General features: G+C 35.0%; 1 protein-coding gene across 3 annotated transcripts in view; it reads left to right on the top strand.

Moving 5' to 3' along the window:
* Positions 1-23,760, top strand: part of STK26 (serine/threonine kinase 26) — a 67,195-nt gene extending 43,435 nt beyond the window's left edge. For all 3 annotated transcript variants that reach the window (XM_053917421.1, XM_053917422.2, XM_071220283.1), the window contains 9 exons: positions 10,304-10,360; positions 14,824-14,932; positions 15,029-15,186; positions 16,046-16,231; positions 17,564-17,712; positions 19,389-19,482; positions 19,929-19,991; positions 20,074-20,210; positions 21,886-23,760. In XM_053917421.1, the coding sequence (XP_053773396.1) occupies positions 10,304-10,360; positions 14,824-14,932; positions 15,029-15,186; positions 16,046-16,231; positions 17,564-17,712; positions 19,389-19,482; positions 19,929-19,991; positions 20,074-20,210; positions 21,886-21,910 (978 nt within the window). In that variant the 3' untranslated portion in view covers positions 21,911-23,760. The remainder of the gene's footprint in view (positions 1-10,303; positions 10,361-14,823; positions 14,933-15,028; positions 15,187-16,045; positions 16,232-17,563; positions 17,713-19,388; positions 19,483-19,928; positions 19,992-20,073; positions 20,211-21,885) is intronic.
* Positions 23,761-25,518: the final 1,758 nt, after the last annotated feature.

The raw sequence follows: 25,518 nt of genomic DNA, 5'->3' as shown, positions 1-25,518 counted from the left end.
AAACAAGTCACTTATCAAAATATTTTTGCAAGTGTTGTGAAAAGTATTTATGCCTTGAGCACGGCAATATTGTGTGTGATGACTGTTATAAATGTTTTGCAAAGCCACCTATTGAAGATTCTGATTAATGTTAAAAACATTTTTTTTGTATTTTTTAGCAATATTCTTGTTTCCATTATTTGAAAAGAACAATTTTTATTCTTTGTTTTTATATTTTTGGTTTAATAATTCTAGGCTGTAACTGAAAATAAATAATCATGTATTTTATTATATAAATATAGTAAATGCAAATTTGCAGCATTTTTAAATTGTTTTTCTCATTTTACCACATACTAGTAATGAATATATCTCCTATACACGTTACCTGTGCTGTAATTTTTTTGACTGCAACCTCCATAGGGTTAAAAGATTAGGCTTAATTATTTTTATTTCTTTTACCCGTTATTAATTAAAGTCCATAAAGTGAAAGACAACTTTGAGGAACATGTCATTTCATGACAAAATTGTAGAAATTCACAGCTGGCTGATATTATTTATATATTGAATATATTTACACTAAAGTAAATAAATATGTGTGTATTATCTCTATGTAGATACACACACAGAAAATAAATATCTTACAATTTTATAAACTTCTAATGTTATTTATTTAAAATACTTTCTTAAATTGACTAACTTATTTATTTTCCATTTATATTACATAGTGTGGCAGCCCTGGACAGGTTGGCTCAGTTGGTTGAAATGTCATCCCATACAACAAAAGGTTGTGGGTTTGATTCCAAGTCAGGACACATACCTAGGTTGCACATTCAATCCCCAGTCAGGGCACTTATGGGAGGCAACCAATCAATGTTCCCCTCTCACATTGATGTTTCTCTTTCTCTCTCTACACCCCCTTCAAAAAATCAATAAGCATATCTTTGGAAGAGGACTAAAAAAACATGACAAAAACAATAATAACAAATAGTGTGGCTATGTGGGCTTGCATTTTTTTTAGGGGGGGAGTGCAGTTTTATTTTATTTTTTTAATTCTTTTATTTTAGTTCAATTACAGTTGTCTGCATTTTCCTCCCACCACTCCCCCAATCCAACCAAACCCACCTCCCTCCCTTGCTACTGCCCTCCCCCTTGGTTTTGTTCATGTGTCCTTTATAGTAGTTCCTCAAAACCCTTCCCCTCATTCTCCCTTTCCCCCTCCCCTCTGGTTATTGTTAGATTGTTCTTGATTTCAATGTCTCTGGTTATATTTTGTTTGCTTTTTTCTTTTGTTGATTATGTTCCAATTAAAGATGAGATCATATGGTTTTTGTCCCTTACCACCTGGCTTATTTCACTTCGCATAATGCTCTCCAGTTCCATCCATGCTGTCGCAAAGAGTAGGAGCTCCTTCTTTCTTTCTGCTGTATAGTGTTCCATTGTGAAAATGTATCATAGTTTTTGATCCACTCATTTGCTGATGGGCACTTCAAAAATGCCTTGGATTTCTGAATATTGGCTTTGTATCCTGCTCTTTGTCAAATTCACTTATTAGGTCGAGTAGTTTTTTGGTGGAGTCTATAGGATTTTCTTTGTACACTATCATGTTATCTACAATCAATGACAGTTTTGCTTCCTTCTTCCCAATTTGGATGCCTTTTATTTCCTTTTCTTGCCTGATTGTTGTGGCCAGGACTTCCAATACTATGTTGAATAGGAGTGGTGGAGGCGGGCATCCTTGTCTTGTTCCTGATCTTAGTGGGAAAGATTTTAGTTTTTGCCCATTGAGTATGATGTTGGCTGTAGGTCTCTCATATATGGCCTTTATTATGTTGAGGAATGCTCCCTTTATTCCCACTTTGCTGAGTGTTTTTATCAGAAATGGGTGCTGTACCTTATCAAATGCTTTTTCCGCATCTATTGATATGATCACGTGAATATTTTTCTTTGCTTTTGTTTATATGATGTGTTACATTTATTAATTTGTGAATATTGTACCATCCTTACATCCCTATGAGGAATCCCACTTGATCATGGTGTATGATCTTTTTAATGTATTGCTGGATGCAGTTTGCCAATATTTTGTTGAGGATTTTAGCATCCATGTTCATCAGCGATATTGGCCTGAAGTTTTCTTTCTTTATTATGTCTTTATCTGGTTTGGGGATTAGGATGATGCTGGCTTCATAAAAAGAGTTTGGGAGTCTTCCATCTTCTTGAATTTTTTGGAATACTTTGTGAAGGATGGGGGTTAGCTCTTCCTTAAATGCTTTGTAAAATTCTCCTGTGAAACTGTCTGGTCCCGGGCTTTTGTGTTTCTGAAGCTTTCTGATTACTACTTCAATTTCACCTGCTGTTATTGGTCTGTTCAGGCTTTCTGCTTCTTCATTGAATTTTGGATGGTTATATTTTTCTAGAAATTTGTCCATTTCACCTAGGTTTTCACATTTCTTGGTATACAGTCCTTCATAGTAATTTCTTACAATCCTTTGTATTTCTGTGGTATCAGTTGTAATCTCTCCTCTTTCATTTCTAATTGTGTTTATTTGGATCCTCTCTCTTTTTTTCTGGATGAGTCTACTAAAAGGCTTGTCAATTTTGTTTATCTTTTCAAAGAACCAGCTCCTGGATTTATTAATCCTTAGAATTGTGCTTTTAGTCTCTATGTTATTTAATTCTGCTCTGATCTTGGGATTTCCTTCCTTGTACTTGCTCTGGGTTGTCTTTGTTGTTGTTCCTCCAGTTCTTGTAGGCGTGTGGTTAGGTTGTTTATTTAAAATGTTTCAATCTTTTTTAGGTAGGCCTGTATTGCTATGAACTTCCCTCTCAGGACTGCCTTCACTGTGTCCCATAATTTTTGGGTTGTTGTGAGTTCATTTTCATTTGTTTCCACAAACTTTTTGATTTCTTCCCTAATCTCATTCTTGACCCATTCATTGTTTAATAGCATGCTATTCAATCTCCAGTTTGAGTGTTTGGGTTTTTTTTCCTTGAGGTTGGTTTCTAGTTTCCGTCCCTTGTGGTCAGAGAAAAAGCTTGATATGATATCAGTTTTCTTGGATTTGTTGAGGCTTGCTTTATGTCCTATCATGTGGTCTATCTTTGAGAATGTTCCATGTGCATTTGAAAAGAATGTGTATTTTGCTTCTTTGGGATGAAAGGCTCTCTATATATATCCGTTAAGTCCATTTCATCTAGGGCATTGTTCAGTGGCACAATATCTTTGTTGACATTTTCTTTGGAAGATCGGTCCATTTTTGATAGTGGGGTGTTAAAATCCCCTACTATAATTGTGTTGCTATGAATGTCTTTCTTGAAGTCCTCCAAGATTTTCTTTATGTATTTGGGTGCTCCTATATTGGGTGCATATATATTTACAATGTTTATTTGTTCTTGATGGATTCGTCTTTTGAATATTATGAATTGAACTTCTGGATCTCTTTTTATGGCTCTTTTTTGAAATTTATTTTGTCTGATATGAGTATTTTTACCCCGGCTTTTTTTTTTTTCCTGGCCATTTGCTTGGAAAATTGTTTTCCAGCCTTTCACTTTCAGTCTGTGAAGGTCTTTTGTTCTGAGGTGGGTCTCTTGTAGGCAGAATATGTGTGGGTCATGATTTCTCATCCATTCAGCTATTCTATGTCTTTTGATTGGGGCATTTAATGAATTTATGTTTAAGGTTATTATTGATAGGTACTTATTCATTGCCATTTTTTCGTACCTCTGTACCTTTCTCTCTTACTGTTTTTCTTCCTTTTCTTAAAGCAGACCCTTTAGCATCTGTTGCAGAGGTTGTTTGGGGGAGGTATATTCTTTGAGTCGTCTTTTGTCTGGGAAGCTCCTTATTTGGCCTTCCATTTTAATTGAGAGCCTTGCTTGGTAAAGTAGTCTTGGTTGCAGGCCTCTGGTTCTCATTACTTGGAATATTTCTTGCCATTCCTTTCTGGCTTGGAGCGTTTCCTTTGAGAAATTGGTTGCTAACTTTATTGGGACACCCTTGTATGTTACTTCCTGTTTCTCCCTTGCTGCCTTGAAGATTCTCTCTTTATCTTGGACTTTTGCCATTTTAATTATGTCTTCAAGTGGACCTCTTTGGGTTCCTCTTGATTGGGACTCTCTGTGATTCCTGGATTTGGGTGACTTTTTCTCTCCTCAGATTAGGGAAATTTTCCATCATTACTTTTTCAAACAGGTTTTCTAACCCTTGTTCTTCTTCTTCTCCTTCTGGTATCCTTATTATACAGATATGATTACATTTCATGTTGTCCTGAATTTCCCTTAACCCCTCTTTATTTTTTCTGAGCCTCTTTTCCTTTTTTTGTTCTTTCTTGGTGTTTTTTCTACCTTGTGCTCCAGCTCGCTGATCCGATCCTCTGCTTCATCTAGCCTGCTTTTGATTCCTTCTACTGTGTTCTTCAGTTCAGAAATTGTATTCTTCATTTCCTCTTGTCCCTTGTTGATAGTTTCTATTTCCTTTTTCATGTTGATATAGTTTGCAGTGAGTTCATTGTAGTTTCCCTGTACTCTGGTAATTCTCTGCGAGCTCATTGAGCTTCCTGATAACCATTGCTTTGAACTCAATGTCTAACAGTTGACTTACCTCTATTTCATTTAGCATTCTGTCTGAGGCTTCCTCCTTTCCTTTCATTTGTGGATTGTTTCTTTGTCTTCCCATTGTTTGTGAGACTCTTCTTGTTAGCCTCCGCTTCTTAAATTGATCTGTTCTGACTCCCTGGGTTTATGGTGTGAACTTCTATGGTAGAAGACCTGTGAGATTCAGTGGTACAGTCTCCTTGATCTCCTGAGCTCACTGGTCTTGGGGTATCATTTATGTTGGCTCTCTGTATGTTTTTGGGTTTTGATTGTTGTTGGGTCTTTCTTTGGTGGGTCCTCCTCTCCAGCTGGCTAACTTAGGGTAACTCCATCCACTATGTCTTGTATTGTGTTGTGCAGCTGTGGACAGGTTGTGTTGAAGCTGGTTCTTCTTTCTGTATTCGTGATTTTGAGGCTTCTCTCTCGCTGTTGTTTAGTTGTTTGTTCTGGGTTATTTCCCCACCATTTAGTTGTATTTCCAAATCGGTCCTGCATTGATGTTAGTGTGGCTTCCACTCCCTCCTTCACCTTCTTCCATTGTTATCTGTTGGTGGTTCCTTTGTTGGTGGGTTTCCTCTTCCAACAGGTATACTGGTGTTCACATCTCCCACCTACTCATCTGATTTTTCAATGTCCTCTATACTTTTTTGCCTCCAATCTTCATATATGCTGAGATACCGTTGGCTGTTCACTCTGTTCCTCAGAAGATCGTCTAGGTGTTTCACCTGTGCGCAGGGGGAAGTGGACTCTGCTCCCACCTATCTCACCACCATCTTCCCTCTCTCTGCCACATTTTTAAAAGTAAAATCACATCAAACATAACAGGGTTCTGTTTAATGAAGTCAATGTAGTTCAAGACTACATCTTTCAAGTGCCATCAAGAAACTGCATTATCAATCAACTTATGTTCTTATTGTGACCCATACTTCCATTCCAGATGACATGGGGAATTTGTGAGTCAAATCAATTGAGTAAAGTAGGATATGGGGTTTTCGTAGGTTGTCCTTACACAGGATATCATATATAACCAAGACCTCACTGTATGCTAAAGGAAAATTTATTGCATTTCAGAGAAAATTATATGCTGTGTGGAACCATATGCAGTTGTAATGATTTCCTTGAGACATGAAAAATGTACTAGGTATTCATTTTGACTGAGCTCACTGTATAACTTCATTTTTAAAAACAAGAGTAAAAACCAGACAAACACATCAGTATGACCACAGTATTTTCCTTTAATTTTAATTCACTGCAGATTTTCTTGAGAGACAAAGTTAGTCTTTATAAAGTGTACTAAAATAAGCAAACACTTCCTTTCTGATCTCATAATATTGGAAAAATCTTTTATAATCTTTGAATATTTTTCTACTTCAATGTAAATATTAAAATAAAGCTCACTAAGCATTTAGTAGAATTTGAATCATGCTTTTATTGATGTTGAAAAATGTCTTTAGATTTTTGTTTATATTAAGGAAATATGCCCCCTCCACATACTACTACCACTGATATTTATCAAAAAAAAAAAAATTGAATGATTTAAGTAAAATATTCCAGAATAGAGTCTGTACAGTTTTGTGGCCTTCTCATTTTTCCTGACACTCTTGTGTGTGCATACTTCCAGCATTTGATGAATGTTTCTGGAATATTCTTTAATTTAAAAATAATAGGAGGATTTTTCTTACAAAATATGGAGAAAATTGAAGAGAGAAAAATTTCTCCTTACAATGTTTTTTTTTCTCAAAATGAGAGTAGCTTTAAAATTCATATAACAAACCTCTGAGAAGCCCCATATGATTCAATTCCACAGACATTTATTTATGTGTATTCCTCTTATTTTGCATGCTTTCCCCGGTGAGTCTCATTCACTTTATTCTGAAAACTCCTAAATTCATGTGTCTGGTTCCATCCTCTCTTTTTAGCCTCAAATTAGATATACCTATATCTAATTATTATTCAGTTATCTGTGGGTACATCAAGTGAAATGATCCTGAAACTGAGGAGTGGCATTTGGACTAATTCTTGAATATGATTCTAATGTAGGTTGAGATGTAAAGGTGAAGTATAAACAAGGCATTCTAGATGGAAAGAAAAGGATTCAGAGGTGGTAAAGTATCTCGCAAGATGATCTATATTGTCACTTGTAGTTTTATAAAATCTTACATTCTATTTTTTATAATAGTAAAATATACATTATAAAATTTACCATTTTAACCATTGTAAGTGTACAGTTCTGTGACATTAAGTACATTTAGGTTGTTGTACAACTGTCATCACTGTCCATCTCCATAATTTTTCAGTGTTTCTCGACTGAAGCTGTACAGATTAAACAATAAGTGCTCATTCTCCCCTTACCACAGTCCTTGGTCACCACCATTCTACTTTCTGTCTCTCCGAATTTCACTACCTTACATTCCTTATACAAGGGGAATCATACAACATTCATCCTTTGGTGACTGGCTTATTTTCCTTACATTTGCGTACTGGTTTTTGTGGTCAGTATCATGATTGGCTGTTGAATTTATCAACCAGCCCACTTCATTCATCGTGTACTTGATATATAATAATGATCTCTCAAATACATAGAATGGGTATTTTAAATCTGTTTTCTATGAACAAATGAACTCCAAGTTCCACAGTATTTCTTTTTCCTTTGGCCAAGTGTCCACTTTAACAGGAAATAGTGGGGTTCAAAGGCCTCATGGGGTAACAGAGTTGATATTCCAGACACCAGTAATTTATCAACACCAGGCTCCAATCTCTCTTCAGTAAATAGTACAATTCTAGAGTGTTTACTCTAGAATTTTGGAACAGAGAGCCACTTCCTAACCCTTAGCTGACTACGTATATTGATGCAGCACTCTAAACTTATTCCTCCAACCCATTGTTAAAATTTGTGGATTATTTTATAAGTGGAGAAATGGTGTTTTTTGTTCAGGGACTTCTGATGCTTAAATGTACCAAATGTATGGTTATGGCTTCTAGCCACTTGGCTCTTTTGGAATTGTAAACTAGTACATAGATACCATCTTAGCTTTTTAAATTATTTAAAAGGAAACCTAACATACTTATTTGCATTCTCCAACACAAACATCTTTTACCAGAAATGAAAAGTATAAGTTTAAGTCCCTCCAAAAGAATGCAAACATAGGATCTAGATTTTTTGGTTTTGTTTACTTGTGATTAGTGTTTTCACTGAACCTTGCTGAGGTCAAGGAACTGGTAAGAAGAGCCTTTGTGGGTTAAGCTTCCTTGAACAGGGAGGAACCCCACCAGCTCGCCATTTATGCTTATGCCCACTCAGGTCTTGCTTCAGCCCTCATGCCTACCTAGCAATCTTTTGAATGTCCAGACCTATGGTCATCCTCCAGTGAGGCTTGTCTCTGGAAGTGGTGGTCAGAAGGAAGCAGACAGAAAAGCTATTACACAGTTCTGTTATTTGCCTGTCTCAACAGTGTCATAGTTTAATTGAAAAGAAAAGAAAAAACCTCACTTGTTAGCAGAAAGCCTTCTTTTCGTATATAGAAGTTGTTTAGTCATAACTTTAATCACATTTTAAGCTTTCTATGAATATTATCTAGCAAAGAGCAGACAGTTGGTAAGGTTCTGTTTTGAATTGGTACCAAACATACACACACACACACATTGTTTTTAACTTGGAAAACAAGTGCTTTTACTCATGCAGAACTGAAAACTGGATAAACATGTTATATAAGATACTTTTTTTCTTCTTCTCAATTTCAGGTGAATGGGAGCATTCTGAATTCATAAGGTAGAATATAGTACTGCCCTGACCAGTGTGGCTCAATTGATTGGGCATTGTCCTGCAAAACAAAAGGTCACCAGTTCGATTCCCAGTCAGGCCATATACCTGGGCTGTGGGTTCAATCCCCAATTGGGGCACATACAGAAGGCAGCCAATTGATGTTTCTCTCCATGTTGATCAGCTTCCTTCCCTATGTGTCCCCACTGAGGATCAAACCTGCAACCCGGGTATGGGCCCTGACCAGAAATGGAATAATCAGTGACCTTTCACTTTGCCGGACAACACCCAACCAACTGAGCCACACCAGTCAGGACTAATTAAAATCTTTAAAAATATATATAGTACTTATTAGAATCAATCTTGTGCAAAAGAAACGTTCTCAGGTTATACAGCATTGCGAGAAGTCTCCAGAAAAGAATGTAAATACACACCAGATTTATAATTCTAAGGTTCAGAGTGCCTAACTTCTACACATAAAAATGAGTTATATGACCCAATTGCAGAACTCCTCTCCCCTCCCACCATAATAGGAAATTATTTCATCTTTCCTTCTATAGACACTGCTGCTAGGAAAGACTCTCAAGCTGGCCTGTTGTGACAGGAGAGAGTGGATGTCAAGGTTGGAGGAGGGCACATTGTTCCTCTCTTTCTCTTATACATCCTAGATAGTGTCAGCATCAAGAAAGAAAGGAAGAATCCTTTCATCTTAAATTAACAGAGCCCTCTCTCCCTGGTCCCAAACCCTAGGCCACGTCCCATTCCCCACACTACAATGTCACGTAAAAATTCATCAGCATATAACTGGATTCCATTCTCTGCCATAAAACCCCAGCCTCATGAGGATGCTTGGACCTTTTGAATGAAACTCCTGGGTACTTCCCAGGGATTGTAGAATTTGAGGGCTATTGCGAATAGCTTGAAAATCTTCATCCCACAGCTGGGGCTGTAGAGGTGAGAAACGTGTTCCTGGCATCCCAAGTTGAAGCACACTGAACATATTTTTCCCCTAGAAACATTTTTATGGTATAAATAGTAATTAGTTTCTCTGTTACTCTTCCTGCTGTACTATGGATAACTGTGTTAAATTGTCTTCCTACCCCAGGAAACTAGACATTATTTTTATGGGAAAATTCTTGCTTTACAAATTTCCAAATATCTTACTTAAAAATGTACTTTTAAAACACAATCCATTCACAACTTCCTATTTGCCCACAGAGTAAAACCAACCATTTCTCTTCCAGTCAACTCTCTAGTCCCACAAAAATTCAGAGAACACCACTCATGAAATAGTATGGAAAGAGATTTTTATCTGATAGAACTGAGTGATATAGGTGTATGTGTTTATACAAAACTGTTTTGGAATTCACATACAGCTACTCCCCCTATGCGCCCCATTTACTTTTGTACAACTTACAGTGAAGATAGGTAGGGGCAGTATTCTTTCTGGATGCCACGTGTGTACCAAAAATGCCCATTAATTGTGGACGAATAAAGTTGTAAAGTACATTAAAACAAAGTTAAAAACTAAAATAAGGCAGAATATCCCAGTGTCTTCAAATTCTAAAATCACAGGAAAACCTCCAGAAGCCTCATTGAAATTTCTGCAAGTTTTCATTGACTTACTTATTCTTTAATGTATCTTCTTTTTCTTTTAATAGTATTCAAAATAATGATTTAAAAGCTATGGTTTATTTTTTCTGGGTTTTGTAAAAATTACTAGTACTAAAATAAGAAACAATAATTAGCTATTTTTAGCTATATCGTAAGCTAAAGAAATTTGGGGAAAGGTCAAGTATCAGAACTTTACTTTCATTTGTAATGTTCTATGAAAAAATATATTCAGGGTTCCAAACACCTAATTTTAAACTTCTAGTTTGAAACCAGCACATTAGTGTATCAGATTTAGTATTTATACTAGTTATGTTATTTGGCTCAGGTTTGTAATTATAAATTGTTTCATGGCTTTTGCAGGGTTCAAAATTATGGATAATAATGGAATACCTGGGTGGAGGTTCAGCACTGGATCTTGTAAGTATTTTTAAATAAACCCACATACACATTCACACTATAACGTTTTTAATTGGAGTAAGCAACCGCTTTTGTGCAAGCTAAGTGGTTGTTTTACTTAATATGTTCAAATTAACCTTTTTAGGACCACTACCCTTGGTAGATTTAGTTGTATTGCAGGATTGAACTTGTTGCTGACATTCTTAGAGTATACAAGAAATGCAAATAGTTTAATAAAATCAAGCCCCCCGAGTTAAGACTGAGTATGTGACAGTTGCTTTCAGTATATTTTTACTTTGTAACTGTATCCCTAAAAATAATGAGTGTTCTTAGATTTGTAAAAGTACATAATTCAGGTAACTGTCACTAAAAGTAGTTTTTGGGTTCTGACCAAGTAGACCTATGGATCCAGTTCTCTATAGAGTTCTCTGTGCTCTATTATAGGTCCTTTGGAAATGGGATGGCATTTTTGGTTGTCATAATGACTTGGAAGTGCTACAGCACTTTTAGTGGGCAGGGATAAGGACGCTAAAATTCTGTAGTGTGCAGAATTCTACCCAGTGAAGATGTGTTTGCACCCAAAATACCTTTGAGAAACACTAGTTGTTTTCCCCATATTAGTGTAATTCTATCAATGGATTTTCCTTTGCAATCCTTATAAGATGACATTGTATTTAAATTGAATGTGAAGTACTAGAGGCAACTTTGTTTAGTAGAAGGACTACTGAGCTGGCCTATGGGAATTTGAGGTTATAGGGATTATCTCTATTGATAAGTAAATCTTGACTGTAAACCAAACACATAAAACCCCTTGGACTTTCATGTTGTATAAAACAAAGTGGTACTAAGTTATTTCTAAGTTATCTTCCATCTTTAATATTATATGACATTTTATTACTATGTTCTACCTTTAAAATTATAGAGTATGCTGTTTCTATAACCTCATTTTTTGATGATTAAGGTCATCAAGTAATTTTTAATTTTTTTTAAGTGGAGATGATTTTTTTCTAACTGAAAGAGATTAAATATTTTAAAAAGGGTTTAATCCTGATTGCCAATAGCTCAAATTTTCCAATAATCCTATGAACAGAAATGGTCATAAGAGATTTTCTTTCCTTTAGACGTAACTATACTTAAAGCATTCTAAAGAAATGGTAATTAAACTTGATGGAGAGTCTCATCTCCTTCTAGGAATTCATCTTAGTTTAATTAGTTGCTGATTTAAGTAAACCTTCCTTGTGTCTAATCTAATTCCTGTATCCTAAAGCTTGAGTTCATTTTTTGTTTCTGTTTGCTATCTAGTGACAGAACACAAGTGGTGTTTCTTTGTATAATTCTTCATGCGCAAGAAGTCAGATCTCATTTCTATTTGTCTTGTCAGTTTTCTTATACACTAGCTTTTTTTTTTCATTAGCTCCATAAGAAGCATCACAATTGCTCCATGATCCTCCTTCCACTTTTTAAACATTAAAAGCCCTTTCCAAATTTATCACAGTTAACGTATTTGGTCTCCCAAGGTGCTCACAATGTCTCTTCCCTGTTTTGCCAGCCTTTACAAAGCTAGTCCACTGATTTCATCAGGATCACTGATAGCAATGTTAAGCATTGGACACTGCTCCAACCCTAACTAACATAATCTATATCCCCCAGAAGTAGTCTGTTTAGTTTTATGAAATCTCGAATGAAGTGGTTGTGAGATTTTAATCTCATTCTGCCATGCTGATCTCTGCCTAATAGAAAAAAATGTGAATTAGCACAAATTCAATGAACTTAAATTTTTCTTAACCTGTAGTGGCTAAAAATCAAGAGACCTGGGTTCCAGTCCTAGTTCTTCCATTCACTAGCTACCTAGTGTTGGGTAAGCTATTTGACCTCTTTACCTTAATTTCCTCAAATGTTAAATGAAGAAATTAAGTTAGTAATCTCTCTACTTTTGTTTTCTAGCTCCAAATTTAATTATACTGTGATTTAATTATAAATCTCATTTAACTGGGCTTTGTAGGGAAAGCAAGTGATGAGAAAATATGTTTTTTTTTTTCTCCATGTGTAGTCCCGTACAAATGAATACTATCACTTGAGAAATCTAATAAAAGATTGGGCTTTATGGTTTAGGCTACCAGGAATAAGAGAGAACAAGTGGAATGTTGAGCAGAGAGTATTTATCATTTTAAACTGGTACCTGACTAGTGGGATATGACTATGACTTCTAATATATGTCAACATTATATAGTGTATACCTCAAGATTCTCTCCATTCTTGAAAAAAATTAGTTGTATGTCAACAGTCTTTAAGCCTACTAACATATTTTACTGAATTTATTATACCTCACTTCTCTTCAATGTGAATTGTACTGGCTTACATCAGAAGCACATATAATAAGATTAATAAAACATGAGCAGCAACAAAAAAGTTGGAAGCAATATGCTAATTATAATAGAAGGCATAATATAACATATTGCATCAGGGACAGGTTGGAAGTCAAAGGAGTTAACATTCTTTGAAAACACAAGTGTCCCTCTCTTGCATATCCTCAGTTGACAACAGAGGTAAATTACCCAAGGCCAACACACTGTCCTGCAGCCAGAGGTATTAGCTATTAGAGACATGGCACAATCTTCAGTCATTGGAGAGAAGTTCACTTACGAACTTCAGGTATAGTGGACCGAGATCTTGGCATTCTCTCTCCCAAGGTTGCATTGGAAATAAAATGCTATTCCATCTACTATACTGTCCTTCTCTTTACAACTCCCTTTTTTCTCCTTTTCTAATCATTATTACCATGACTAAGGAAACATTTTAACCACAAGGTTTGGGATAGGTTTCTGTCTGGTAACGAGTCATAAAAACTCAACCGTACCACCACCCCATTCTCATTTCCCTGCCATGGAGTCTCCCCTCCCCTCCTCTGGTGCTCAGTTCATTGTAATTTTACTTTTACTGAAGTTTAAACTCAACCTAAATATACCAGATAAGCTAATGACTCTTTAGGACACCTTTTCTTTTTTGTTTTTACATCAATATATTTTTAAAATACTGTTTTAGGTAATACACTGGCTTATCCAGACCACTTTCAGAAGTCCTTCAGAGTAATTGCTTGTACCCATTATATGGATCTTGCCCAATTTCTTAAGTAACTGAGAGTATACCTCCTCTGGACCTGTCAACATTTTATGTTCAGTAATAAAGTTACTAATCTTGACTGGTATGATTTTTGCTTTCCAGTTGTTTGGTAGTACTTCAGAATTCATTGCCAGTAATGAATAAAATAATACGCCATATTCACTTTTTAGAATGACTTTAATCACTACTGTTGAAATAGAAACATCTGGAGTGGAAGTTAATAGAGTTGAAAGTAAATAGATAATATTACCTAGGAAAGGCATCTATTGAACTATGAATATGCCTGGAATATACTCTATATCCAGACCACAGTTAATATTAAATGGTGAGACCAAAGTATGGGTTCTATTTTAAGCTGTTAAATTTCAACATGAAAGTAGCCTTTATTCAGAATAAATATGGCATTCATGAAAGATGAAATATGCAAGGTGCCAAAAGGCTATGAATCCCTCCCAGTGTGAGGCAGAGTGGGCAATGTTTGATTTTCACTACCTCTTTCCTCCTTCCAGCAAACAGAACTTTACCTCAGCTCTGACTTTAGTTTCCCACCCTTTCCTGTAAATGTTGCACAGTCTACTGTTTGTGCTTTACGAGGTAGCAGAATTTTAAAATAACCATTTATTTTAAAGAGAGATTTTCAGATATTCCATTACAGTTCTCCTGAATCCTAATCATTGCTTCCCTTATATTCCAGTTGGAACTATTGGCTTTGATACAGGGACGGGGGAAGAAAGGAAAATGTGTTACACTTATTTGAAAAACCCTATCCTTCCATGATTTGATTTTTTTTTCACAATGAGAGTCTGAATAGTTTAATTATTATACTTCAGGCTAAATTTTAAATTTGAATCCCAAAAAGTCTCTGTGCATTTACAATGTTATTAAAATGTGTAAATGCTAAGAACTGTGCTATATGTGACCTATGTGATCAAATTGGGTCGCTATGGAAATCTTATGGACTGTCTGAGCTAAAAATAAGTTCAGTGTTAAAATTTAATAACATTTAAACAACAAAGTCAAAATTTAAGTAGCCATTTTTTCCTGTCTGAAAAAAGGTAGTTTTGTCATTATGTAAGTGTATCTTAATTTTTGATGTAAATATTTAAGAACCTCAAAATTTGAAGCTAGCGTATAGGTGACACTGCTTGTATTATTTCAAGATTAAACTCAATCATTTAAAACCCATTCTAATCCTTTGACTTAACTTTTTTACTCTCTTCCCTCACCTTTTAAATTTTTCTCATATTTAAATATTGGTTTAATAAACAGAACTGCTTCATACATCTGATTCCCTTATCTCAAAAGTAATATCAAGTTTGAACTTTATTGCTTTAAACTTTTGTGTGTGTGTGTTTCCCTCTAAGCTGCGAGCTGGCCCATTTGATGAGTTCCAGATTGCTACCATGCTAAAGGAGATTTTGAAAGGTCTGGACTATCTGCATTCAGAAAAGAAAATCCACCGAGACATAAAAGGTATACAAAAATTTAATATTAACCTAAGCAAAATAGATACATTCTGAGCTAGCTGAGGGTTTTTTTTTTTCATTGGTTTTTCTTTTCCCCTCCTAGCTGCTAATGTCTTGCTCTCAGAACAAGGAGATGTTAAGCTTGCTGACTTTGGAGTTGCCGGCCAGCTGACAGATACACAAATTAAAAGAAATACCTTTGTGGGAACACCATTTTGGATGGCTCCTGAAGTTATTCAACAGTCGGCTTATGACTCAAAAGTAAAGTATTACCTGTATAAGCTGTTTTGTTTTTGATAATAACTTCTATATAACATAATGTCCTACTTAATAAATTGCCTTAATTTTTCTCCCTTCTAAAGTATTTCTAGAGTTATGGCAAATGTTGCTGCTACATTATAAGTTCCCTTGATGCTGATAATGTTTGGACTCTGTTCCCTTCAATTTTCTTCCATCCCACTTGGAACAAAATCCAAAGTCCATACTGTCATATACAGCTCACCAGAATCTTGCCCTTGCCTACCTCTCTAGCTTTATCTCCTATCACTCTCTGTATTGTATCTGCTTCAGCCACAGTGGCCTCATTGCTGTTTCAAAAACTTAGCAAGTACACCCTTGCCTCAGGGCTTTTGCACTTAACCCTTTCCTCGGTCTGGAATAACTTTTCTCCTAGTCAGTTCTCTGCTTTAAGCATTACCTGCATAGAGTAGTCTTCCCTAGCCATCTGTATAAATCTGCAGCCCCTTTAACTCCATCATTCATTGTTTTCTTGTCCCGAGTTAATTTCTTCACAGAACTCAGCACCATCTGCCATCATATTATTTACTTATCTGTCTCTTCTACTAAAACATTAAGCCCTTTGAGAGCAGGGATTTTTGTCTGGTTTATGTACCCACCACCTGAATCTTCAGTGCCTAGAATATGGTACTTGGCACAAAGTAGGGAATTTGATACTTTTTAAAAAATAAATGAATTTTATTAACAAAAATTTATTAACATCATATTTCTTCAGACACTTTAATATTGTTGTGAGCATTAGATTCCATAGGCTATTTTGTGGCAGTATTTTTGGAATGTAATTTCAAGGTGTTTTTTTTTTTTTTCTTTCTCTTAACCTTAGGCTGACATTTGGTCATTGGGAATTACTGCTATTGAACTAGCCAAGGGGGAGCCACCTAACTCAGATATGCATCCAATGAGAGTTTTGTTTCTTATTCCAAAAAACAATCCTCCAACTCTTGTCGGAGAGTTTACTAAGTCCTTTAAGGAGTTTATTGATGCTTGCCTGAACAAAGATCCATCATTTGTGAGTATATGAGGCCACCGTTTCCTATTATTAGATCTATATATGACAAATGTGTTTTTTCTACAGTGAGGAATATAGTACATGTGAAAATTGTCTAAGATCCATCCAGGAACCTGGTTCTTCTTTCTATGTTGCTAATTCTGTTCAGTTCCTAACAAAATCCTTAGTTTCTTCTTTCTCTCCCCTCTATGTTTTGTTTTTTTTTTCTTTTTTGCATGGTCAGTAGCTTCTTTCTTATTCTAATGGTTGTTTCCTATTTTGGGGGGAAAATTTGTGCAAGAAAATTCATTTGATAGGACGTCATTATTAAAATATATGTTTTGACTATTCACAATGATTTTTATTCTAGTGTGTTTTCACTTTTCATAAAAAGTTGTTTTCACTTCATTATTTTTAAATTAATGTTTAGAAATTACAAAATAAAGTTGTATACTTTTCCTGCAGTCTAGTGAGCTCCACTCATTTACCTAGCAAATTTAATTATAGTTGATTTACTGTTTTAAAAATAAATCTGCCTAGTAACTTCTAGAAACTATTGTAGAGCCCTGGCTGGTGTGGCTCAGTGGATTGAGCACCACCTACGAACCAAAGGGTCATTGGTTTGATTCCCAGTCAAGGCACATGCCTGGGTTGTGGGCCAGGTCCCCAGTGGCAGACACAGGAGAGGCAACCACACATTGATGTTTCTCTCCCTCTCTTTCTCCCTCCTTTCCCCTCTCTAAAAATAAATAAATAAAATCTTAAAAAAAAAGAAATTATTGTAGAAATATGTAAGAACTGCCTAAGTTTGATGTAACTATATTTAACTTGATAATAAACATTCTGATATTAATTAAATACTAGGGGGCAATAACGACCACAGCACCTGGTATTTGTATTTAGATTCAATATGGATTCATTAATCTGAGGCTCATACAAATGTGTGCAGCTAGTACAGTTTCGGTCTTACTAGTTTTTATCCATTTTTTTCAATTCACAGTAAATACAATAGAAGTACTTAAAGCACTATTTTGAAATGTTTTTGAATTTTTACTTTCTTTTCAAAATATCCTACCTTGTCTTTCTCTGATTTGGGGAAGGCCCTACCTGCCAGGTAGGTAGGCCATCTTTTGTCCAGTGAGCTTTAACAAATTGGTACCAAAGCAATGAGTTTAATTTGGTTGCCCTGAACCACTTCAAAAGTCAAATTAGTTATTGTCCTATGGTGTTTCAGTTGTCCTCATGCCTACAGATATACTTTTACACCTTCAACTTAATAATTGAAATGATTTCTTACCCCTTTCACTCATAAAGAACCTAGAAATATTCACGCATGCTTTATTTTTTCCTTAGCGTCCTACAGCTAAAGAACTTCTGAAACACAAATTTATTGTAAAAAACTCAAAGAAGACTTCTTATCTGACTGAACTGATCGATCGATTTAAGAGATGGAAGGCAGAAGGGCACAGTGATGATGAATCTGATTCTGAGGGCTCTGATTCGTATGTACAAATTATTTAATTTTTACTTAGATAGCCCACTTTAATATTGTATATCTTTTTAACTATGATCCTATATGCTTTCCCTAGCATAAAATATAAACCATATTCTAAAGTTTTATGTCAGAAACTGTGAAAGTCTTTTAAAGTCAGTCTGTGGAATACAATGAATTTGAAAACATGTTTTTCTTAGAAGTGAATTGCTCTAGTTTTACATGGTCTCAGTCTAACCCCTAGTGGATACTTGAGTATATTACAATATTTTGGGATAGCATTTGATTAAAGGGGCTATATTAGTTTTCCCAGAGTGATAAGGGGCTATGTCTTCTCATACTTTGTCATCGACCTGCTAAATCACTCTGCAGAACTGACCTGCAGGCCTTTTCCACCTCTTGGCTGTGGACCGAACCATAATCAGACTGGTACATTTATATAGAATAAGTCCTCACTTAACATCATTGGTAGGTTCTTGAAAACTGCAACATGAAACAAAATGTCTTACAATGAAAATAATTTTACCATAGAGCAATCAATAGAAAAAAGAGTTAAGTTCTTGTAGTATATATGTCTGTTCACAAAAACATCACCAAACTTCTAAATAAAGCATTGAAATAAACATCAGCTATACTTACATTTAAGAAAGGTGAATAAAAACAAGTTAAATAATGGTTTTCCAGTACACTTATTGCAGTTCAGGGTCTGGGGTGGCCAGAGCCTCTCCTGGCAGCTCAGGGTACAAGGCAGGACCCACCCTGGACAGGACACCCTTCCGTCACAGAGTCACCACACCCCACACTCACTCAAACTGGGACAATGTAGACACACCCGTTCACCTCACATGCACGTCTTTGGTACGTGGAAGAAACCAGAGAATCCATAAAAGACCCATACATACATAAATGAGAATGTTACACACCACAGAGATAGTGGTCCCAGCTGGGAATCTTTTTTTTTTTTAAACCCTCATCAGTGTTACAATGAAACAACATTATTCAAGCACCTGATATATTTATTTATATAGATTTACACCCTCTAAGAATTGCACTGCTTTTTAACTGCATTTACATTAACATTTTAACTTCTAAGTCCATAACTTAATTTAGACTAGAAAAGTCTGTAGGCTACACCAGAATTTATTCCTCCACTAGCTTAATACTCTCAAAAAGTCCTGCATGATAACAGTGTGTTGATTGCTGGGGTGGGGGATATAGAGGGACTAAATGATAATGGGAAAAATACAATAAAGATTAAATTTTAAAAAAGGAAATTGCTTAAATTTTGAAAGGTGTAAAAAAAAAAAATACCGGGATAGTTTTGTACCATATTCTAATGGATGTTGTCCTTAGCTGCCCATGAGAGTTGCCCATGAAGCCTTAAAAAAAATAAGCCACAGTATAGGAGATCCTGACCCAGCCAGTGAGGAGGGTTAAGTGCAGGGCTTTATATATATGGTTAGAGGTCTCCGTGTGTGATGGTGATGCACACCTGGAATTGAGAACCATTGCTACTCTTTAGTAAAATGTAGTATGTACTGGAAACTGAGATCAAATGTTTTCTTATACTATGTTTTTTAATATATTGGGATAATCTCTCTTCAGAGTTCCACTGCATTGATTTGGCATTTTCACCAAGCTGAATTATTTAGGAACTTACCGAAATATCTTTGGCAATCATTTTAGGGAATCCACCAGCAGGGAAAATAATACTCATCCTGAATGGAACTTTACCACCGTGCGAAAGAAGCCTGATCCAAAGAAACTGCAGAATGGGGCAGTATGTACATGGAGATGATCACTTCCTCCTGATAGACTTCTTCGAACTATGTAGTGAGGTTTCAATGGCCAAAATAGTTAGAATTTAATACCCCTAAATGTCTGTCTACCTCACTGTGTACCTAGTATGTTTCATTTGCCATTAGCTTTGAGCTAATTAAGAAAAGGTCATAGAAGTAATTTATGTGGCCACTGGTATAACTTTAAATGCATTTTACCTGGACGTACATGTATATCCAGCGGAATCATGGCTATCTATTGCAATCCTATCCGTTAGAAGCCTTCTGGATGATGGATGGAAATTAGTGATGGAGAGAAAGCATGGAGATTTATCTTATATTGGGCATTTTGGGGGTAGGATTCATATTAATGCACGTTTAGTATAGAATAACAAAAACAATGAATATTTTACTTTCACATGTATTGATCTGTATCATTTATTCAAAGGAGAAAGACCTTGTGCAAACCCTGAGCTGTTTGTCTATGATAATCACACCTGCATTTGCTGAAGTAAGTACAGATTCACCATTGTTGGTTATATATCTTAAGAAGTACAGTAATTTTAAATGTTATAGCTATTGATCTTTCTCAGCTTAAACAGCAAGATGAAAATAATGCTACCAGGAATCGGGCAATTGAAGAACTTGAGAAGAGTATTGCTGTGGCTGAAGCCGCCTGTCCTGGCATCACAGATAAAATGGTGAAGAAGTTAATTGAAAAATTTCAAAAGTAAGCTTGAAATGTCATTTTTTTTTAATTATATCGACATTTTCTTTTGGATGTTAATTTAGGATGCAATCTAATTACCCTGATTCAATCATCAAAGTCACTTCTTAATAGTTGTATGCTTAAAAACTGTTTTGTTCTATAACACATCTTCTGTACATTATATTGTGTGTTCACTATCCCAAGTCAATTCTCCTTCCATTACCATTTATCCCCTATTTACCCTCTTCTACCCCCCCACCCCCTTTCCCTCTGGTAATCACCATACTGTTATCTGTGTCTATGACTTTCTCTCTTTTCTTTGGTTAAACTATATAATCTTATTAATCAATGTCACCCCAATAAATTGAATTAAAAAAGGAAAAAGAAAAAAATTAAAACTGCTTTGTTTGTTGCCCATCTTAAACATTACCTTTTGGAATTATTATCTTCAGGTATTACAAAGTAATTCTCCACTGAATGAAATGGCTTGGGTTTTTTTTCACCTTTCCATGCTAGCAGGAGTATAGATAAAAGGTTACGTATAGAGCATATTTTTATTGGGGCCCTTGTAAACACAATTTAGGAATGCTTTCATTTTTGCCACTACTCTCATCACACCATTTACATAGTTTCCACTGCTAAAGTTCATAAGTTTAATCCCTATAAAAATGTTAAGGAAGTGATTTTAGATAGAGGAACTCAATGAAGCCTATGAATATTCCTTATAATTAACTTTAGTTTCTATACTGTGTCTTAAACTGTTGGTTAAAATTTTGTTCACATTTAATGAAGTTCTTACATTTTATTTTAAAATTCTCTTTCTAATAAGGCTTTTGTATGCATACACAGCTCCTTAGCTCAAGCAATTTAGAAAGCAATGCTAATTTTAGCTTTAATCCCATTATATCACTTCTCAGTGCATCCTTATAGTTCTTTATTTTTAAGATTTTATTTATTTATTTTTAGACAGAGGGGAAGGGAAGGAGAAAGAGAGGAACAGAAACATCAATGTGTGGTTGCCTCTCGAACACCCCCTACTGGAGAGCTGGCCCACAACCCAGGCATGTGCCCTGGCTGAGAGTCGAACCAGAGACCATAATTGTGATGCCACTGGCATCAAGTAGGAACAAACTGTACAACCTGTAAAAGCCCACACTCGGAGATCTTTTTTTCTTATATAAATAAGCTACTTGTACTCACAAACTAAAGCCCCTCTTAAAATCCCTTAAATTTTAATGGAAAACTCCCCTCTATTTACAAATATGTAAACAATTCAAATGACAGTTGTAAAATCAGAAGTGGAAGGTATTTTTAAACTTGTTTATATTTTAACATCAACATGATAGGATTCAGAGACATTGAAATTAAGAACAATGTAACAATAGCCAGAGGGGAGTGGGGAGGGGATAGTGGGGATAGGGGTTTACAGGAACTACTATAAAGGACACATGGACAAAATCAAGGGGGAGGGTAGAGGTAGGGGAGGTAGGTGGGTTTGGCTGGGGTGGGGTGGAGGGATGGGGAAAAATGCAGAGAACTGTAATTGAATAACAATAAAAATTTTAAAAAACATGATAGGATTCAATAGAAAGGACTTAGTTTGCTGAATCAATTCTTTTATTGCATATGTCATACAGATGAGAAATATAAACATGCATAGTTATATATCAATTAAGTTTTTTTCTTAATTTTACAGGTGTTCAGCAGATGAATCCCCCTAAGAAACTTCTTGTTATTGGCTTTTATTTCATACAGACCTAGAGAAACCACCAAAGTTACTTCAAGCTTAATAATGTTTAAGTCATGAGCTCCATGTGCCTTTTGGATCTTTGTAACATTGAAGATGTGGAAGAAGCTATTCAACTATTTTGTGATGGTGTTTATCATTTTATATTTTAAAGAAATTATTTTGTAAGGGAAACTTTAATACTGTAGTTTCATCTGTTTTCTAGTAAATGTTGAGATACAGTTTTGCTTTTAGATATTATTATATACATTATTAGGATAAATACCTTTCATGTTTTGATCTTTAGTTAACTACACTGATGAAATATACAGGTCTTTCAGAGTCACCCTAAGTATTCAACTTTCATAAACCATCAAGCTTCACAAAGTTTTGTTTGTTTTTTTTTTTTAACACAAGCATATTCTACAAATGGCTGTTGGTGGGGAGATGAAAACAAGCCACAGCTTCTTAAACAGAAGGTTTTAATAAACTCCTGGAAATGATACCTGGAAAGGTATTTACTCTTCTACAAAGTTGGTATGAAATTTCAGGTAGCTCAGTGCTGATCACATTGAAGAGCCCCGTGTTTAAAGCATTTATAGGGCAACATGTAGCAACCGACGTACTTCTTGGTGTGCAGTATTTATCTTCTCTTTGAGAAGAGGCAATTGACCCTTATGTAACACGGTTGGGGATTTAATGCAATACCAATTAGCCAAGGATGGAATTTTGGTAATACTGTAGGAATTAGTCAGGCTTTATTTTTAACATCTTCAATTTAAATAGCATATTACATGCTTGTATTTAGGGAGCTTAAAAACTGATTATCATGTGATTAAATACCTGATCAACAGGTAGGAATATAATTTACACCAGCATATTTTTGGTTCACAAGCCGGCAGTCAATCCACTGAGCCACACCAGCCAGGGTTACACCAGCATATTTTTATCATGGTAGTAAAGTATCCTCTAACCTATTTATACATTTTTATTCTTCATAATTATCCAGTACATAAGCATCATTTGTTCATTTTTGAAAGGGTATTTAAGGAGGCATTTTCTAGTTCACATGAAAATAACCATAGTACAGGATGATTTCTGTCTGTACAAAGGTAAGTTAGACTGTACTGTTAATTTTCAGTTATATTTATGGTACTATTATGTGGGTAATACCTTTTTTAAGCCCAGTATGTATGTGTGTGTGTATATCCTGCCTAAGTTCTGAACTGTAGTTGTAGAATTATTGATACTAGTTAATTTTAATAGTTAATGTTCTATTGTTTAGAATTGCACAATTTAGTTTTTACACAAAGGTTATTTAGTCATCTTTTAAAATCTGAAAATTGCTAAATATTAGAAGAAATAGATTCTTCAAGAATACACTTTTTAGTCAAAGTGGCCATTACCTCTTTTTTTTTTGTAATAATAAAGACACTTGAATAGGTTGTTGTCATGTCAATATGCCAAGAAAATTATTTTCATTGGTGCCTATACTTTAACAATTACTTTTAACACATTGTATTTTAAAGTAATGGTTCAGTTAAAATTTTCACATTCTATGTAACTGAAACTCAATTACAGGTTATAACCTGTAGAGGTCAGAGAATAAATTTGCCACTCCTCATGAATTAAATGAATATTTTTGTAAAAGTAAAAGCAAGCAATTTGTAAACCTATTATTTGAAACTTTACAACACAACTGCATCATAAATAGAAATTGTATTGCCTATTCACTATAGTTATTAGTCCTGTAAACTGTTTCTAGGGGAAGTGTTTTGGGGGTTGAAATAAATATTTAAATTTCACAGCCCTCAATGTTTGTTTTCTTGAGGAATGTGTATTGTATTTTAATTGTTTCCAATTATTTCTTCTTTGTCCTTTAACTTGTTGTTGGAACTTTAGCACCAATATTTCCATTGAAAACTAAAACATATTCTTTATATTTTATTAAGTATTGATTATAGCTACAGTAAATATATGTCCTCATTTCTGCCTCTTGTCCTGACAAAATTATTAAGAGAGTCCTCTTTCACTCAAAAATGTCCTAGGTTGGACAATAAATTATACGGTCACACCTGATTATAGTTTTTATTAGAAAATCTTAAAAAGATTTGAATCCTATAGGTCTCTAAAGAAAACAAATTTTACAAAGACTTGCAGAAATTGAAACAAGAAACAGCATATAAGCCTAAATGAATTGGAGTTTTTCCTAGAGAAAAGGCCAAAGATGAACTTAATATAGCTTTAAGAGGTATAGGACTAATACAGGACTAATATAGGTGACTGGACTTCAATACAAGGGTAGGCAAAAGTAGGTTTACTGTTGTGAGTATGCAAAACACAAAGTTAATAAAACTGTTATAATAGTCATCCTGGCCCTGGCCAGGTAACTCAGTTGGTTAGAGAGTTGTCCCAATATGCAAAGGTTGCAGGTTCGATCCGTAGTCATGACACATGCAAAAAGTTACCAATGGTTGCATAAATAAAAGGAACAACAAATCAATGTTCTCTCCCCCCCTCTCTGTCTTCCCCTCTCCCTCTCTCTTTCTCCCCCATGTCCCCTACCTCTATTCTTCACAATCATAACCTGTATGTCTTTTTCCATATGAACAACCATAAACCTACTTTTGCCCACCCCTGTATATTCTCATTATTTACTAGCTATTCTTGACTTATAAGTTACTGGATATGATTTCAGGAGCAGGAAAGGAAATGCTAGAATATGGGAAAGGTGTAGAGGGAAGTATATTAAAAGGAATTTTTCTGATGCAAAGACTAGGAGAGTAAGGAACCCATTCCATCCATCTTTTCTCCATTAAGTCATATATAAAAATAACTTGCTTATATAATCACATTATATTTTGAAGTTAGTACTTAACATTAACTTATAAATATGTTGTACTTAACATTAAAATCAATTAAAAATGATGTTGTTAAATAGAATTCTATGCCTTCCAGTAGGAATAGTAGAAAAATTCTGAATAGGTCAAAAATAGAATTCTGGTTTATTAACTCAGTCTGGTTTTAGTACTGTCCTTTTTCTTTTCAGCTAGCCCAATTCTACCACTTCTTAATCCATGGCTATACATTCCCATCTGCCTCCCTCCTTTTACTTGTGCTCCAACTGTCCCTTCCATTAGTAACAGGCCAGATCCAATCACTCCTCAAATGTATTAAAACAAAAGGAAGATAATACTTACAACTCGTTTTTTAATAAATGGATTTCCAGCATTCTTACTAAAATACTATTCATCTCATTTCCTTGCCTACATGTATGCACCAAAATATAGCAAAAAATAAATCCTTGTATAAGATTAGATAAACAAACCAACAGCTTTTAGCTTTCACTACATATAATAGTTAAGAAAAAAAGAATAGAGAAGTAATGTCAAACATTATAATGTCTTCAGCAGGCATATATCTGGCTTTAGAAACTGATTAATTCATTAATTTCTGAGGTTTAGAATGCTACCAAGTCCTAGATAAATTATAAACTATGTTCTTTTGAGAGAATCTATGACACCATCCTGTGCTCCTGAGCTTTAGGAGGGCCATGCTCCCCCTAACATGTTATAAAAATTGAAGTTCTTAATATTACGGGAC

The sequence above is a fragment of the Desmodus rotundus genome, chromosome X, assembly GCF_022682495.2.
Source record: "Desmodus rotundus isolate HL8 chromosome X, HLdesRot8A.1, whole genome shotgun sequence".
Classification (NCBI taxonomy): Eukaryota; Metazoa; Chordata; class Mammalia; order Chiroptera; family Phyllostomidae; genus Desmodus; species Desmodus rotundus.
The sequence above is the reverse complement of the archived record's forward strand: the minus strand, read 5'-3'. Positions and strand labels throughout refer to the sequence as shown.